This window comes from Terrapene carolina, unplaced genomic scaffold, assembly GCF_002925995.2.
Source record: "Terrapene carolina triunguis isolate 2854851 unplaced genomic scaffold, T_m_triunguis-2.0 Scaffold444, whole genome shotgun sequence".
Taxonomy (NCBI): Eukaryota; Metazoa; Chordata; order Testudines; family Emydidae; genus Terrapene; species Terrapene triunguis.
This window is the reverse complement of record NW_020664795.1, coordinates 23,831-39,485: the sequence shown is the minus strand read 5'-3', so window position 1 is coordinate 39,485 and position 15,655 is coordinate 23,831. Positions and strand designations below refer to the sequence as shown.

Below are 15,655 nucleotides of genomic sequence, written 5' to 3'. Positions count from 1 at the left end.
GCAGGGAGGGTAGCAGGGGGACTCCAAGGCTGGCTGTGGGGACTCCCGGGGCTGGCAATGGGGGGCAGGCGCGGTAGGGAGGCAGGTCTGTGAGTGGGGAACAGGGCTGGCAGTGGGGACCCCGGGACTGGGAGTGGGGGGCAGGGGGTGTCAATGGGACCCCAAGGCTGGCGGGGGCCGGCAGGAGAGGGTAGGGAGGCAGGGCTGGCAGTGGGGGGGCAAGGGGGTCTCATGGGGGTCACCCCAAGGCTGGCAGGGGACGGTAGGGGGGCAGGGAGTGGGGGTAGGGGCAGGAGGTCTCAGGGGGACCCCAAGGCTGGCGGGGGCCGGCAGGGGGCGCTGCCCGGGGCGGGGCGGGGCGGGGGGCGGGCCCGGCAAAGTGAAATCGAAAGGGGTCAGAGCCGGGCTCCCGCGGACAGACAGACCCGGACCATGGCCAAGGCCTGCGCTGTGAAAGTCAGCGGGGAGTCCCGCCGGCAGGTGGGGGGCTGCGGGGCCCCTAGATCGGGGGTGCAGCAGGGGGCGGCGAGATCGGGGGTGCAGCAGGGGGCGGCGAGATCGGGGGGGCGGCGCGGGGGGGGGGGGAGCGGGGGGCGGGTGAGATGAGGGGGCCAAGGAGAGGGATGGAAACCTGTCCCCCCAGGGCCCCCCAACTCGTGCGTCACCCCCGGGGATCCCCCTTCCCCTTCCCCCGGGGAATCCCCGAGCCGGCCACGTGCTGCGGGGGAGCCGGCCGGCAGGGGGCGCGTCGGGAAGGGGGAGGGGGGGCTGTGAGGCGAGGGGGGGGCGCCGTGCAGTGGGGAGGGGGGTCGGCAGGGGGCGCTGTGGGGCAGAGGGAGGGGCCCGCGGGCTGTGGGGCACGGGGCCAGCAGGGGCACTATGCCGTGGGGAGGGGGGGGGAGTCACCGGGGGGCGCCGTGCTGTGGGGAGGGGGTTGGCAAGGGTCTTGAGCCCTGTTTTCACAGCCGTGACCCACCCCAGACTTAGCTGCCTTTTCTTGCCCTCTCCGTGTTTTTAGGTCGAGCTCTTCAGGGAATCTCTCTTCAAGGAGGTAAATCTGCCCCCCCCATGATTAACCGCCCCCCCCCGGGGAGGATTAACCCCCCAAATACCCCCTGTGACCCCCCACCCACCCCCCCCCAGGCTGAGCAATTCCTGTCAACATTTTTACCCCAAAAAATCTTTCAACTGGACAAGTTCCTGAAGGTAAGAACCCCCCCTCCCCATGCACCCCCAAACTCCCCCATGCGCTGTCAGTGCCCCCCGGTGCCCACAACAGCCCTCGGTTGCCCCCAGTGTCCCCTGCTGGGATCCCCCCCTGGGGTCGCCCCAGAACACCCCTGCTGGTCTCCCCCACACTGTCAGTGCCCCCCAGGTTGGCCCTCACACTCCTGCCCCCCCTTTTTCTCCCCCCGGGAGAGCGCCCCCCACAGATAATTTTGCTGTTATGCAGGAGGATTCATTGAACATCAAGGATCTCTCGACCCTCCGGGCCCCCCTGGATATCCCCATCCCTGACCCGCCCCCCAAGGATGAGGACGAGGTGAGTTTTGGGGTAACCTCCCTCCCCCCGTGTTACGCCACCCCCTGCTGGCGAGGCGCTGACCCGTTTCCTGTCCCCTTCCCCCCTCCAGGACTCGACTAACATGGAGACGGATAAGGAGGAGAAAAAGGAGAGTGAGTTTTGGGGCAGTTTTGGGGGGGCAGGATTTTTGGGGGGGCTGGGTTGGGCTGTGGACTCACCCCCTGTTGTCCTCCCGTTTCTTCCCCCCCCAGCTCCCAAATGTGGCTACCTGAAGGGCAACGAGGCCATGGTGACGCTGCTGGGCCGGGTCAAGCCGGAGGTGCGGGAGCTGAAGGAGAAATGTGTTTTGGTGAGCCCCACCGAACCCTCCTCTGCGCCGGTGCTGCGAGCTTCCCCACAGCAGTGCCCCCAGGGCTGCGAGCTTCCCTGCAATGGTGCCCCCAACGGGTGGGGGATGCTAGGGCTGCGAGCTTCCCCCTAGCAGTGCCCCCAGGGCTGCGAGCTTCCCCCTAGCAGTGCCCTGGCCCCCTCTCACTGTCTCTCTGTCTCCAGGTCATCACCTGGATCCATCACCTGATCCCCAGAATTGAGGACGGGAATGATTTTGGGGTGGCCATTCAGGTAAGGGCCCCCTCAGTCCCCCCTCAGCCAGTCCCCCCTCTACAGGCACCCAATCTCACCCCCATCTCCCCCCTCCTCCAGGAGAAGGTGCTGGAGCGGGTGACGGCCATCAAGACCAAGGTCGAGGGCTTCCAGACAGCCATTTCCAAGTGAGTTTCGCCATCCCCCATCTCTGCCCCAGGGCATTGTGGGTCACCATGTCTGTCCCGGGGCATTGTGGGTCATGCCCCCCCAACCATGTCTCTGCCCCAGGGCATGGTGGGTAATTGCTTACATTGGCTTTCATGCCTCTTGGAATCCTGAGTAATGCTGTACATTGGTGCCCCAGCCCCAGGGCACTGTGGGTAATGCTCTCCCCATGGGCGTCTGTGCCCCAGGGCACTATGGGTAATGGTCTGGGCCTGCTCTCACTCTCTCTCCACCCCCAGATATTTCTCTGAGCGAGGAGATGCCGTGGCGAAGGCTTCGAAGGAGACCCACGTGGTAAGTGATTGGGGGCTGCGAGCTTCCCCACATCAGTGCCCTGAGCCAGGGGGTTGGGGGGCTCCAGGGCTGCGAGCTTCCCCACAGCAGTGCCCTGAGCCAGGGGGTTGGGGGGGCTCTGGGGCTGCGAGCTTCCCCACAGCAGTGCCCTGAGCTGGGGGGGGTTGGAAGGCTCTGGGGCTGTGAGCTTCCCCACAGCAGTGCCCCCAGCCAGGCTAACCGGTGTCCCCTGCCCCCAGATGGATTACCGGACTCTGGTCCATGAGCGGGACGAGGTGATCTATGGGGAGATCCGGACCATGGTGCTGGACATTCGGGGCTTCTACGTGAGTATGGGGGGCTGGGAATGGGGATGGGACCCCGTGGGGTGTGGTTCTGTGGGGGTCTCAGTGAGGGCTGGGCGGGGCAGGGAATGGGGAGGGGACCCCATGGGGTGTGGTTCTGTGGGTGTCTCAGTGAGGGCTGGAGGGAGGAGTGAACAGGGAGGGGACCCCGTGGGGTGTGGTTCTGTGGGAGTCTCTGAGGGTTGGGGGGATCAGGGAATGGGGAGAGGACCCTGGGGGGAGGGGGGTTCTGTGGGGGTCTCAGTGAGGGCTGGGGGGAAGGGAATGGGGAGGGGACCCCAGGGGGTGTGGTTCTGTGGGGGTCTCAGTGAGGGCTGGGGGGGAGCAGGGAATAGGGAGGGGACCCCAGGGAGTGTGGTTCTGGAGGGATCTCAGTGAGGGCTGGGGGGGCTCCGATGGGAGGGGTTCAGTTCAGGGGGGAATCTCTCTGTGGGGGTTTCTCTGCCCCCCTCAAGCTCCTTTTTTTTGTCTCCCCCCAGGCCGAACTCTATCACATCCTCACCCAGAACCTGGAGAAGCTGACAAACCCCAAAGGCGAGGAGAAGCCATCCATGTACTGAGGGGCCCAGGGCGCCTGCCCCCCTGAGCCCTGCCCCCCAGCAGGGGAGGGGCCGGAACCAGACTGCAAATAAACGGTTCCCCCAGAACTTGTCTCCTGTGTTGGTGTCTGGCCCCCGAGGCATTGTGGGAACACACCCCTCAGCGTCTGCCCCCCGGGGCATTGTGGGGAATGGGCCCCTCGGCCCCCGGGGCATTGTGGGAACGGGCCCCTCGGCCCCCGGGGCATTGTGGGAACGGGCCCTTCGGCACCTGGCTCCCGGCCCTGGGGCATTGTGGGGAACAGGACCCTGCCCCCGGGGCATTGTGGGTAAAGCACCATAGGACTTAGATTAGCATCTGTGCCCCAGGGCATCATGGGTAGTGCCCTGTCATCCCCCCCTTGAGCCTAGGCAATTGTGCCCCGCCCCCGCGTTTTATCATGTGCCCCAGGGCATGGTGGGTAACGCCCCGTAGCCCCGCCCCATGGGGCAGGGATATGTCTTTTCCGGGTTCTGCGGCTCCTGGGGCCGCTCTAGGCGACGCCTCTATGGCTCTGGAGGACCGGGGAGGGCACGTTCGGGATGGGGGCGGCACTCAGCCAATCGGTGAAGAGCGCAGCGGCCCCATGCCCTTGTGGGGAGGGAGCACTGGCCAATCAGGACCCAGAGAAGCAAAGCGCACACTCGAGACGCGATTGGTCTGTAGTCAGCCAATCAGAGGGCGAGGGGGGCTGCCAGGGGTACCCTGACAAACAATATCCTGGGGGGGCTCAGTGCAGGGGGAAGGTGAGAGCCCAGGGCTGCGGGTCGGGAGTGAGGGGCACCGGCTGTGTTAACCCTTTGCTGCCTGGCAGGATGGGCGAGGTGGAGGTCTCCGCCCAGGCCTATGCTAAGATGTGCCTCCACGCCGCCCGGCACCCCCACGCCGCCGTCAATGGGCTGCTCCTGGGGCGCCGGGGGGGCCCCCCCGACTGTCTGTTCCTCACCGACTGCGTCCCCCTTTTCCACAGCAACTTGGCGCTCAGCGTCATGCTGGAGGTGGCTCTGAACCAGGTGGGCAGCAGGGGGCACCGTGGGGCAGGGGGTGGTTGGGGCTGGGCAGGGGGGCTCCCTAGGGGGGGGGGGGGCTGGGGGCGCCAGGTGGCAGGGGGTGTTGGGAGGGCAGGGGGGGCTCTGTGTGGGGTGGGGGCAGTGGGGGGCACCAGGTGGCAGGGGGGCTCTTTATGGGGCACGCTCCCCTTTCGACCTCTCCCCTCTCCCCAGGTTGATCTGTGGGCGTCTCGCTCTAACCTGCTGGTGGCTGGGTACTACCAGGCCAATGCCGGGCTGGACGACATGAGGTAACTTTAGGGGTCCCTGGGGGGGCAGGGAGGGGGTCCCCATTCCCCCCTGACATCTCTCCTGCCCCCCCCATGTAGCCCCACCCCCCTGGCTCTGAAGATGGCTGGACGCCTGGCTGAGCTCTCTGAGGGTGCTGTATTGATCATGGTGAGATCTGGGGTTTGGGGGGGCTGGAGTGGGCCCCCTGGGGGCAGGGTGTGTGTGTGGGGCTGTGATCAGGGACCCCATGGGGGTGCCTACGGAGGGTGGGGGGCTGTGATTGACATTTGGTTGGGGGGGGGGTCTCCCCAGCATGTCCCCCAACTGCCCCCCTTCTCCTTCCCCCCAGCTGGATAACCGGAAACTGACCCAGAACCCCCGCGTGCCCCCCGTCGTTGTGCTGGAGCAGCAGGATCGGCACTGGCTCCCCAAGGACAAGAACCTGTGAGTGGGGTTCCCCCAAAACCTGCCATGGGCCCCCCATGCTACCCAGTCCCAGGGAATGGGACCCAGGAGTCTGGGATGGTGCCCCCACGCGGCCCAGCCCTCAGGGTGACCGAGGATGGGACTCAGGCATCCGGGACGTCACCCCCCATGCTCCCAGCCCTCAGGGTGACCAGGGATGGGACCCAGGCGTCTGGGACGGCACCCCCCCTCCCCCCCCGCTCCCAGCCCTCAGGGTGACCGGGGATGGGACCAGGCATCCGGGATTTACCTCGCTCCCTCCTGTCTCTTTCAGAGTCATGTGGCGTGACTGGGAATCCTCCCGCCACATTTGCAAGTCCCTGCTGGAGGCTAAAGCTCACACCCAATTGATCGACTTTGACGCCCACCTTGATGACATCAGACGGGACTGGACCAATCAGCACCTCAACACTGAGATCGCCCGGCTGGTGTCTGTCGCCAATGGCAGCGCCTGAGGGACCCTATTGGCTGGCCTGGGGAAACCGGGGCTGTATTCTGATTGGACTGCTTGGAACAATGGCACGCCCCCATTGGCTGGCCCGAGTAAAGACTCAGATGACTTTCACTGATTCCTTTATATTTATTCCACCCATTCCCCTCCCCCAATGAGCCCAGACTCCTCCCCCTTGGCCTCACATCAGCCCCCAAATGCTAAATTTAGGTCCCTTTTTTGGCTACGTTTTTGCAGATTTCACAAAGTTTTTTATTTTGGCCTTTAATTTCCTTTGGATTATTTTTATTTTTCCTTTTCGGCACCTGATTGTTCTGTCGTTTTCCCAGCATCCTCCTCCCCCTAAGCGATGAGTGTCGGACGGCAAAAAACTGAAGGCCATTCAATGCCCCAAACCTCCTGACATGCAAAATATGACCGTAAAAACCCCAAGGAAATGTCACCACCGACCTCGGACCCAACAGAATTTGGGGCCATTTGCTTTCAATTCGTTCATTTTATTTTATTGCAACTCCTTAAACCGCTAAGGAACATAAGGCAAAACTAGTTGCGAAAAGGACAAAATAAGGAATTAAAATGCCAAAAACCTAAATTTGTGGGGGCAAAATCTTCCCTGTAAGGGCGTGGTTTGGATTTCTAGTCCTGGGATTTGTTCTGACGTTCGTGGGTTCCATTTCATGACGCTCGTCGTACTGAATCATGCTCGTTTACGGCTTTTCTTCATTGGGGCCAGGTTGAATTTTTGCCATTTCACGCAGACTTGGGGGCAGAGACTTTGTCGCCATCAGATCTTGTCCTTTCATTTTTTTTTTTAAGTCCTTAATTTTTTTTGCATCTTTAAAATGATTTCACAGGTTTGTTTGGGGCCGTTCAGTTTCCTTTTCTGGCAAACAAAGTTTCATTTCCTTAATTTCCCAACAACCTCGAACATTTTCCATTTTGCAAATTTTTGGCATTTTGTTGCCTTTTCTTTCTTTCTTTTTTTTTTTAAATCAAAACCGGCCGCGAAACCCCTAAAGCTCTATTTTTCTGATCAGCAGCAGGCGGCGAGACAGGAATCCCGCCTTTGCCTCTCTTCCCAACTCGCCCTGTGATTGGTGGAGGCCGGAGGTGAAAGGTCACTCAGTAGATCATGCCTTTGGTTTCGCCCCGTGGCTTCTTGATCTTCTCGAAGTTCTTGACCACAATGTCGTAGAGAATGGCCTGGAGGTGGGAGGAGATGGGGGAGTTGGTCTAGGATTGGGGTGCTGCCGGCTTCTAGGGGTGAGGCTAAATTAGGGGTTCACCTCTGTCCCCCACAAGTCCTACCCTGGGGGATCCAGGTCTTCTGGGGTCCATTTAATGTTGGCCTTCACCCCCCACCCCCAAACCCGCTCCCCCCCAGAAAAGCCCCCCAAGTCGGCTGTCTCTCCCTTCCCAGATGGCTGAGGCTGGGGCAGCCTGAGAGTGGAATGGGGGTTCAGGGGAGAAATAGGGGGACGGGGTTACAACACAGAAGAGAAGCTGCCCCCCCTCCCCGTTCACTGCACTCTCCCAGCTATTCCCCTCAATCCACCTGGCCCAACCCTCTGATTCTCTCCAGCCCCCCCCCACTCACGTAGAGGTTCCGGATTTCCATCACCATCAGCCGGATCTCAGCGTATTGCGCCTCGTCCAATTCGTGCACCAGCTGCCGGTAATCACCCTGCGGGGGGCAGAACCAGGGAAATGAGGGGCCCAGTGTCTCCCCCACCATCCCTGGTGTCCCAGAGCCCCTGCTGGGGAACCCAGGCGTCCGGGCAGCCCCCTCCTGTGCAGTGGGGAACCCTGGCATCCGGGCGCCCCCCCTCCCACGCAGCGGAGAACCCTGGCGTCCGGGCACCCCCTCTCCCGCGCAGCAGGGAACCCTGGCGTCCGGGCGGCTGCACCCATCCCAGACACTCACCACGTGAGGATTTTTGGCCGCTTTAGCCACTGCGTCGCCTCTCTCGGAAAAATACCTGTGTGTGGCGGGGGAATCAGAAGTCAGAGCTGAAGCCCCAAATTGGGGGTGAGGAAGGATGAGCTGGGGGCTCTCATTGCGGGGGCGGGGGGGGAGGGGGGCCTTGCAGGCGGCTCCCCCTACAAGGGTAGCCCAATCTCTCCACTGTGTGACCGTCATGAAGTTTTGGGGCACTGAGAATTTCCTTGTTTTCCACCCTCCTAACTTAACAAAATTTCAGAAAATGTAACGCGCCCCCCCGAACCAGGAACCGATCTGCAGGTAACGAAGTTGGATTTGCATTCAAACCCTCTTGGCCGCGTTCATTTATTTGGCATTGAGCAGTATTAGGTTTGTTACGTTTCCTGCGGGGGAGGCTTTGGTTTTGCAAGATTGAAAATAAAATCGGAAATGCCAAATTTTTAATCTTGAGGGAACACCAACGACCAAGGAATTTCAATGTGCACAGAGATTGGTCCCTGCAAAGTATTATGGCTCCTTGTACTGACCTCAAATTGGATTTATAACACAGAACTGCACGTGCAAAACCACGACGCTTGCAATGACCAAATCAAACCGGCTGGGACTTTGGCTTGCAAACAGAAAGGAGTGTTTTAAAATTCAAACACATACTAAAGGTCGCAAAGCACATTTCGAAGACAATGAAATGCCATTTTCAAATTTTTGCAATTTTAATATGTTGCGCTCAATGCAATTAATTGTTATTCATTTGCTCTCTTTTTACAACCGTCATTAATTTTGCATCAATTATTTTCCACATTTAAGATTCCCTGAGGGTTTTTTTAGATTAAAAATTTGATGGGTAAGATATTTTGCATTTAAATTGATTTTGCAACCTTTAGTATTTTGCATTTAACACAATTCATTGGCGTTAAATGTTCCTCTCTTTTGGCAAGCAGGGTTTTTTTTTGCATTTTATATTTGGTTTTGCATTCTAATCCTCCATGCAACCAGTACCATTTTGCACTGGGAAATTTCCCCTTCGCTGCTTTGCACAACGTTTTGATATTTGCATTCATTGCTTTATTTTTGGCAAACTAAAATGTTTTGCATTTGACAAAAATTTTTTGCATTCTGGAAACTAACTTTTTTTTGCTAGTTTTCAAGCTTAAATGTTATGTGGAAACTAAGTTTTATTGCATTTAATTTCCTTTGGGGGGGGGGCAGGATAATTTTGCATTTAACAATTTTTGCATTTCCTCTTCACAGCTTTTTTAAATTGCAAATTCAGTTGCTAATTCCACAAACACATATACCTGGGCTTAATTTTAGGCCTATTACCCGTGATACTAACACCCAGGAGTAAAGTTAAGCACATGTATAAGTGTTCATAGGATTGTGGCTTAAAGATTTTGCATGTAATGTTTTTTACATTTTTTAAAAGTGCAAGAATTTTAATTTCCAATAACGAGGAAATTAACACACAATATTTTTCCAATCTTTACGTTTGCATTGAACAATTTTTTTTTTTTACAGTAACCTTCCCCTTTGCATCCTTCACATTTTGCATTTAATGTTTTTTGCATCTACCGACACTGTGCATTTTAACTTCCTTTTTAAATTACAAAATATGAAGGCTGCAAAGGAGAGGAAAAATTGTAATGCAAAACTTCTTAAAATATCAAATATCAAGGTTGTGAAGTCAAAATCAGTGTAATGCACAAATGGTTGCTAAATGCAAAATATGAAGATTGCTTTAAATAGGAGGCAATTTAATTTCCTTGTTTTTTTTTTAATAAATGTCTCGGCACTGGGCGCAGCGTTTGGGATTTAATTTCCTTGGGGATTTTTGTGAGCTTAAAAGGTTGCATTGAATGAAGTTTGTTGCCATTTCGATTCCTTGCTTTTGTGAAAAAAAATCCAATTTTTCCTTTTAACGGTTTTTGGCATTTAACTCCTTTGGATTTTTCAAGCTCTTTTCCCCCCTGCATTTAACAGCAGGTTTTGCCCATGAATTTTCTTGGTTCTTGTGGGTGGTTGGTTGATTCTTTGTTTTGCTTTTAACCAAGTTGATGGGACAGGGGTAGGAGGGGTCTGTGGCTTGGATTTGGGGGTGGAAGGGGTCCCCCCAAACTTGGGACTCACTTGGAGATCTGGGTCTGAAATCCTTCCAGCTTCGTCCGCAAGGCCGTCATCAGCTCAAACACCTTCTCCTGGGGAGGGGGAGAGGGGGGTTAATGAGCTGGGGGGGGGGGGAAGTGGGGGGCAGTTTGGAGAAGGGGGGACACTCACCTGGACTGCGACCCCAAAATTGTTGCCGTCTTCGATACGGGGCACCTGGAGTTGAACCCAGACAGAGACCTGGGGACGAGAGAGACCATGAGTGTGTGTCCTTCTGCCCCGTTGGAGGGGATGGAACCTGCTGGGTGTGTTACCTAGGCGAGTGGTGCATCCTCTTGCGTTGTGTGCACGGGGCGTGAGCATCCTGCAGGGGGTGTGTTTCACGGTGGCAGTGTCCAGGGTCGTGTTGTGTGCATGGGGGACGAGCGTCGTGCAGAGTGTGTGCTGCACGGTGGCCTGGCCGGGGCCGTGTTGTGCGCACGGGGGACAAGCGTCGTGCAGGGTGCGTGTTGCACAGTGGCCAGGCCACGGTCGTGTTGTGTGCACGGGGGACGAGCATCGTGCAGGGTGCGTGTTGCACGGTGGCCTGGCCAGGGCCGTGTTGTGCGCACGGGGGACGAGCGTTGTGCAGGGTGCGTGTTGCACGGTGGCCAGGCCGGGGTCGTATTGTGGCTCTGTCTCACACTCACCAGCCCCAGCTCCTCCTTGGCGCCCTGGATCTCGGCTTTCACTCGGCTCACCAGCCCCACAACCGTCTCGTTGCTGCTCACGGGGCCACAGGGGGGCGCTGGGGAAAGACAGACAAATGGGGGGGGTCGGACCCACAGACCCCCAGAAGCAGTGGGGGGCAGGGGCCCAACCCCCATCAATGGAGGCCCCCCCCAGATCTGGCCCCCCACTCACCTTTATCCTCCTCCTCCGACTTCTTCTCGTCTTTCTTCTCTTCCTTCTTTTCTTCCTTCTGCCCCGGAGGAGAAGACAGGAGAAAATGGGGGTGTAGGGCAGAAGTCCCAGGCCCCCCCCCAATCACCCTCCTCCCTTGAGGGGTGATGGAACTGTAGAACCCCCCCATCCGGTGAACCCCCCAAAAGAACAGAATGAGAAAATGGGGGTGCAGGGAGGGAGAGAGCCCCAGATCTGACCTGTGGGTTTGTGGGACCTCATGACGCAACTCCCCCCCAGTCTCAGCTGTCACGCTGGGGGGGCGTGTTGGGCTCCCCCCGATGTTGGGGTCCCCCCAGCTCACCTTGCGGCGCTCGGCTTTTGCCTTCTCCTTGGCAGGGTCAGGGATGGGGATGTCGAGCGGAGCCCGCAGGGACTCAAAGTCCCCCACGTTCAGCGCCGGGTCCTGGGGGGATGGGGAGGGGTGGTGAGTAGCTGGGCCCCCCAGAGTGACCTTTCACCCTTGCCCCAACCCCCCTCTCCTGGCCCCCCACCTTCCCCACCCCCCATGATGCCCCCACCCGTCCCCCGAGCCACCAACCCTGTTCCAGCCCCCATAATTCCCCCACCCAGCACCCCAATCCCCTTCCAGCCCCCACATTCCCCCAAACCCTCTTGCCCCGTCCCCAAATCTGCCTCCCACCCTCTGCCCCTCAAAACCCTCTAATGTCCCTCCCTGCCCCTTGACGATCCCCTTAAATCCCCCCATCCCGTGTCCCAGGCAAACCCACATCCCCCTCCCGCCCCATCCCCTGCCCCCCAACCAGCCCCCCTCCCTGCCCCCCAAATACCTTGAGGAAAGCATCCAGCTGAGTTATCTTACTGGGGAACCGGGTCCCAACCAGCGCTTCAGCCTGGGGGGAGGGGGAAGAAGGTCAGTATGGGGGGGCACTGCTGGGGGGAAGCTCACAGCCCTGGGTCCCCTCCTCCCCCTGGCTGGGGGCACTGCTGGGGGGAAGCTTGCAGCGTCTCACCTGGGCACAGAGCTGGGTCCGGAAGGAATCCACCTGGGGAGGGGAAAGAAATTTCGGGGGGGTCAAATGTCCCAGCGGAACGCTCCCTCCGCGTCCCCCCGCCCAGGCTCTCTGCCAGCCCCCAGCAAGCCTGGGCTCTCTGCCAGCCCCCCGCCCCAGGCACCCCGCCAGCCCCTGACACCCGATCCCCCCAGCCACCTGCCCGGCCCTGCCCCATCTGCGCTGGTGATGGGGCGTGGAGGGGCCCTTCCCGCCCGGCCTGGGAACCGACTGCCCCATGGAAACTCCCCACTGGGGTCACCGTGCTGCCCCCTCAGGGTGATGGGCAGGGCCTGGGCTTGGGGAGAGGCACAGACCCCCTCATCTACCCCCAGCTGCATCCCGAATTCCCCAGGCAAACACGCAATCCAGCACCCCCTCCCGTCCCCTGAGCCCCCCAGGCCAGCTCCCCCCTTCCCACGAACCCCCCAGCCCAGCACCCCCGTCCCACGAACCCTCCAGCCCAGCTCCCCCTCTCCCCCCAATCCAGCACCCCCTCCCTTCCCCCGAGCCCCCCCAGCCCAGCTCCACCTCCCTGCTCCCCCGAGCCCCCCAGCTCAGCTCCCCCTAACCCCCAGCTCAGCACCCCCTTAACCCGAGCCCCCCAGCCCAACACCCCCTCCCTGCCCCCCAGCCAAGCTTCCCCCTTCCGGCTCCCCGAACCCTCCAGCCCTCCCTTTCCTGCACCCCTCGGCCCCACTCCCCCTCCGTGTCCTCCAACCCCCCCCCCCCAACCAGGCCCCACATAAATCTGCTCCCCCCCGCCCCACATTTCCCCAGCCAGGTTCCCCCCCCCCCTCACCTGGGCCTCGGCCTGGGGGCTGATCCGCAGCGCAGCCATGGGGGGGTCGCTGGGGGGTGCGTGACGGAGCTGGGGGGCCCGAGGCGCGTGGCGGGGGGGGATGATGGTGCGAGTTGAAAAGTGAAAACGAAACTGACGGAGTCGCGGGGGAAGTCCCGGCCCGGGGGGGGGGCGGGTCCGAGCTGCGAGCTTCCCACAACAGTGTCCCCAGTTGGGGCGGGATCTCCGGGCTGCGAGCTTCCCCCAGCAGTGCCCCCGGGGGGGCGGGGCTGGTCCGGGTTGCGAACTTCCCCCCGTAGTGCCTCCGGCGGGGGAGGGATGTCCAGGCTCTGAGCTTCTCACAGCAGTGCCCCCAGGGGGCAGGGTGTATGGGTCCAGGCTGTGAGCTTCCCCCCGCAGTGCCCCCAGCGGGGGAGGGATGTCTGGGCTGTGAGCTTCTCCCAGCAGTGCCCCCAGTAGAGGAAGGGGGGTCCAGGCTGCAAGAGCTTCTCCCCCAGTGGGCAGGTTGTGTGGGTCCGGGCTGCGAGCTTCCCCCCCCCCCGCAGTGCCCCCAGGGGCTGGGTGTCTGGGCTGCGAGCTTCCCCCGCGCCGTGCCCCCAGCTATGGGGGTGGGGTTGCTGGGCTGTGAGCTCAGAGCAGTGCCCGCAGCTGGGGGGAGGGAGGACTCCAGTGCTGCGACCTTCCCTCCAGCAGTGCCCCCACCCTCAGCTAATCCCCCAGATACCAGGGTCCTCTTCCCCCATCATTCCCATGAGGCGTGTCACCCCTTCCCCCCCAGGTCACCCTGCCCCAGCAACCCCAATAAACCACAGCGACAGGCTTTTCCCCACTGAGGGCAGGTGGCCATGTTTTATTTGTGCCCCGGACGCCTAGGTCCCCCTGTTGTCATTCGCTCCATGCTGGGATTTCCCCCCGTCCCCCCTCCCCAACAGATGCCTGGGGCCCCATCCCTGAATTAACTCCCCCAGTCTTCCTGCCCCCACAAGGAAGGGGTTGGGGGGGGGCCTCCATTCCTCCTCGGACACCTGGGTTCCCCTCCCACCCCAACACCCTCCAACTCCCGGACGCCTGTCCCCCCCCCCAACCCCATTTCCCCCCGGAGGGGGGTTCAGCCCCTTTCAAGGGTGGGGGGAGGGATCCTCTCCCGGACACTTGGGTCCCCTCCCGTGGCCTCCTGGGTCTGCTCCCCCCCCACTTGCCAGGACACCTGGGTTCCTTCAGCAGCCAGCTCCCCATCGCTCCTGCCTCCCCTCCATTCACCCCCCTAGCGCCCCCAGCTGGCGGTGGAGACAGTCCCTCTCCAGGCTGGGGGCAGGGGGGCTGTGCTTCTCCCGGATGCCTGGGTCCCTCAGGCACGCGGCTCGCCCTTGAGGAAGAGGCCAGCCCCCGGGCGGCCGGGGGACCAGCGGGCGCGGTACCAGCCCTGGTAAGTGAGGTACCAGGCTAGGGTGGCCACGGCGGCCCCCACCAGCTGGGGCCCGTAGGCCGGGCCGTACACGGCGGTGCCCAGCAGCAGGAGGTTCCACAGGCCCAGCAGCAGCACGTTGAGCAGGAAGACGAGGCGCAGGGGGGCGCCGGCCGGGTGCCCGCGGGCCAGGTAGCGCCGGAAGACGGCCAGCTCCTCGGCCAGCAGCAGGCAGCAGAAGGTGAGCAGGAAGGCGGGCCGGGAGGGCAGGTAGCCGCGCCAGCGGTGCCCAGCGGCCAGGCAGCCCGGCCGGTCGGGCAGGGGGGGCAGCAGGGTGCCGGCCGGCAGTGGGGCGTAGCAGTAGCCTGTCAGCTCCTCCACGAGCCCGAAGGCGGCGGCTGCCGCCAGCTGCAGCCCCGTGCCCACGGCCAGCCGGGCCAGCGGGCGCAGGGGGGCCAGCGCCCGGCCTGTCGCCCCGTAGCTCACCAGCAGGGCAAAGCCGCCCGCCAGGATGCAGGTCCAGCCCCAGGCCGAGGCCACGAACGTGCTGTGGGGAGAGGGGGCACGTTAGGGGGTGTCCTGGGCCCCCTGCCTGGCCCCCACGCCAGCCCCGGGCCTCCCTGCCCGGTGGCCCCACACCAGCCCCTGCCTGGTCCCCCCAGCCCCACACCAGCCCTGGGCCTCCCTGTCCGGTCCCCCACAGCCCTACACGTCCTAGGTCTCCTTGTCCCCCCCACGGCCCCACCCCACCCCACGGACTCCCTGCCCCCCCAGCCCTGGACCTCCCTCCCCCCCATCCTGACAGCCCCGACCGTGACCCCCTGCCCCCCATCTTCCCCCCCATGGGGCTCTGCCCCCCCCGCTCACCGGCTGAAGAAGTTGCGCTGGTTGGCGAGGATGGCGTGGGGGTCGGCGAAGGGGTGCAGCAGGGGCCCCAGCAGGACGGCGCCTGCCAGCCAGGCGTGATACGCCCGCCGCAGGCAGGGGGCGCCCAGGAGCCAGGCGCAGCGCTCGCTGCTCAGAAACACCAGGCCCCGGGCCAGGGCCAGGGCCCAGCCGGCCACGGTGACCAGCAGGGCGAGGGGCAGGCGGCCCCCGCTCCCGGCCATGGCCTCCCCCGACAGTGACGCGCGGCGACAGCTGAGCCCGGGCGCCGCCCCCCCAAGGACGCAGCCTGAGGAATGTCGAGAGGTTTATTGACAGACAGCAGGTGGCACAGACACCCCCCCCCCCCCCCCCCCCCCCAGGTGCCCCCAAACTGTCCTAGCGCTGATGCCCTGCTCCCAGAATTGGGGGACTGCACCCCATGTTCCAGCCACACACCCCTGCACCCTGCCGTCCCAACAGGGTGGGGAGCTACCTGATGAGGGGGGTGGGGAAAGGCCCCCCAACATCCCAGCCCCCTAACTCCAGGGGCTGCCAGACAGGCGACCCCACATCCGCCCCCCCCCCCCGAGCTGGCCAAGGGATGCCAGGGCAGGGAGAACAAGTCACGAAGATGGGGTGGGGGTCTCCAGCCAGGCTTCCCCAAATTTAGGGGGGCAGAGAGTTTCCTGCTGGAGGTCCCCCGATGCTGAGCGCAGATGCCCCTCCAGGGGGTGCAGGCCCCATCTAGCATGCGGGGGGGAAAAAAGGCCCCGCACCCCATTCCACACACCCCTGAGCCAGCCAGTCCCTGCCTTGGGGCTAGATCAGGGCCAGCG

At 61.8% G+C, this 15,655-nt stretch overlaps 4 protein-coding genes across 4 annotated transcripts; 2 read left to right on the top strand and 2 right to left on the bottom strand.

The window, feature by feature from the left end:
• The first annotated feature begins 379 nt into the window (after window positions 1-379).
• On the top strand, window positions 380-3,610 carry PSME2 (proteasome activator subunit 2). Its single transcript, XM_026658441.2, has 11 exons — window positions 380-480; window positions 1,019-1,051; window positions 1,144-1,206; window positions 1,454-1,543; window positions 1,635-1,677; window positions 1,777-1,874; window positions 2,078-2,146; window positions 2,228-2,295; window positions 2,575-2,629; window positions 2,869-2,955; window positions 3,453-3,610. Exons 1-11 carry the CDS (start codon window positions 433-435, stop codon window positions 3,531-3,533), a joined length of 735 nt encoding a protein of 244 aa, XP_026514226.1. The 5' UTR covers window positions 380-432; the 3' UTR covers window positions 3,534-3,610.
• Window positions 3,611-4,209: 599 nt separating this feature from the next.
• Window positions 4,210-5,862, top strand: EMC9 (ER membrane protein complex subunit 9). The gene is made up of 6 exons (XM_026658440.1): window positions 4,210-4,298; window positions 4,367-4,565; window positions 4,776-4,852; window positions 4,931-5,000; window positions 5,182-5,276; window positions 5,572-5,862. Exons 2-6 carry the CDS (start codon window positions 4,368-4,370, stop codon window positions 5,750-5,752), a joined length of 621 nt encoding a protein of 206 aa, XP_026514225.1. The 5' UTR covers window positions 4,210-4,298; window position 4,367; the 3' UTR covers window positions 5,753-5,862.
• Window positions 5,863-6,550: 688 nt separating this feature from the next.
• On the bottom strand, window positions 6,551-12,697 carry PSME1 (proteasome activator subunit 1). Its single transcript, XM_029913079.1, has 11 exons — window positions 12,548-12,697; window positions 11,707-11,739; window positions 11,524-11,586; window positions 11,037-11,138; window positions 10,694-10,751; window positions 10,480-10,577; window positions 9,962-10,030; window positions 9,815-9,882; window positions 7,673-7,727; window positions 7,346-7,432; window positions 6,551-6,951 (listed from the first exon to the last, which is right to left on the bottom strand). The coding sequence occupies exons 1-11, from the start codon at window positions 12,584-12,586 to the stop codon at window positions 6,871-6,873; spliced, it is 753 nt and encodes a 250-aa protein (XP_029768939.1). The 5' UTR covers window positions 12,587-12,697; the 3' UTR covers window positions 6,551-6,870.
• Window positions 12,698-13,651: 954 nt separating this feature from the next.
• FITM1 (fat storage inducing transmembrane protein 1) lies at window positions 13,652-15,147 on the bottom strand. The gene is made up of 2 exons (XM_024222949.3): window positions 14,820-15,147; window positions 13,652-14,499 (listed from the first exon to the last, which is right to left on the bottom strand). The coding sequence occupies exons 1-2, from the start codon at window positions 15,059-15,061 to the stop codon at window positions 13,896-13,898; spliced, it is 846 nt and encodes a 281-aa protein (XP_024078717.1). The 5' UTR covers window positions 15,062-15,147; the 3' UTR covers window positions 13,652-13,895.
• Window positions 15,148-15,655: the final 508 nt, after the last annotated feature.

Coding starts and splice junctions, on each gene's coding strand:
- PSME2 (XM_026658441.2), top strand. CDS start 433: ATGGCCAAGGCCTGCGCTGTGAAAGTCAGCGGGGAGTCCCGCCGGCAG. Junction 1,207..1,453: donor AACTGGACAAGTTCCTGAAG/GTAAGAACCCCC, acceptor GCTGTTATGCAG/GAGGATTCATTGAACATCAA. Junction 2,630..2,868: donor CTTCGAAGGAGACCCACGTG/GTAAGTGATTGG, acceptor CCCTGCCCCCAG/ATGGATTACCGGACTCTGGT.
- EMC9 (XM_026658440.1), top strand. CDS start 4,368: ATGGGCGAGGTGGAGGTCTCCGCCCAGGCCTATGCTAAGATGTGCCTC. Junction 4,853..4,930: donor GCCGGGCTGGACGACATGAG/GTAACTTTAGGG, acceptor CCCCCCATGTAG/CCCCACCCCCCTGGCTCTGA. Junction 5,277..5,571: donor CTCCCCAAGGACAAGAACCT/GTGAGTGGGGTT, acceptor TGTCTCTTTCAG/AGTCATGTGGCGTGACTGGG.
- PSME1 (XM_029913079.1), bottom strand. CDS start 12,586: ATGGCTGCGCTGCGGATCAGCCCCCAGGCCGAGGCCCAG. Junction 10,752..11,036: donor CAAAAGCCGAGCGCCGCAAG/GTGAGCTGGGGG, acceptor CCTCCGGGGCAG/AAGGAAGAAAAGAAGGAAGA. Junction 10,031..10,479: donor CCAAGGAGGAGCTGGGGCTG/GTGAGTGTGAGA, acceptor TCTCGTCCCCAG/GTCTCTGTCTGGGTTCAACT.
- FITM1 (XM_024222949.3), bottom strand. CDS start 15,061: ATGGCCGGGAGCGGGGGCCGCCTGCCCCTCGCCCTGCTGGTCACCGTG. Junction 14,500..14,819: donor CAGCGCAACTTCTTCAGCCG/GTGAGCGGGGGG, acceptor CTCTCCCCACAG/CACGTTCGTGGCCTCGGCCT.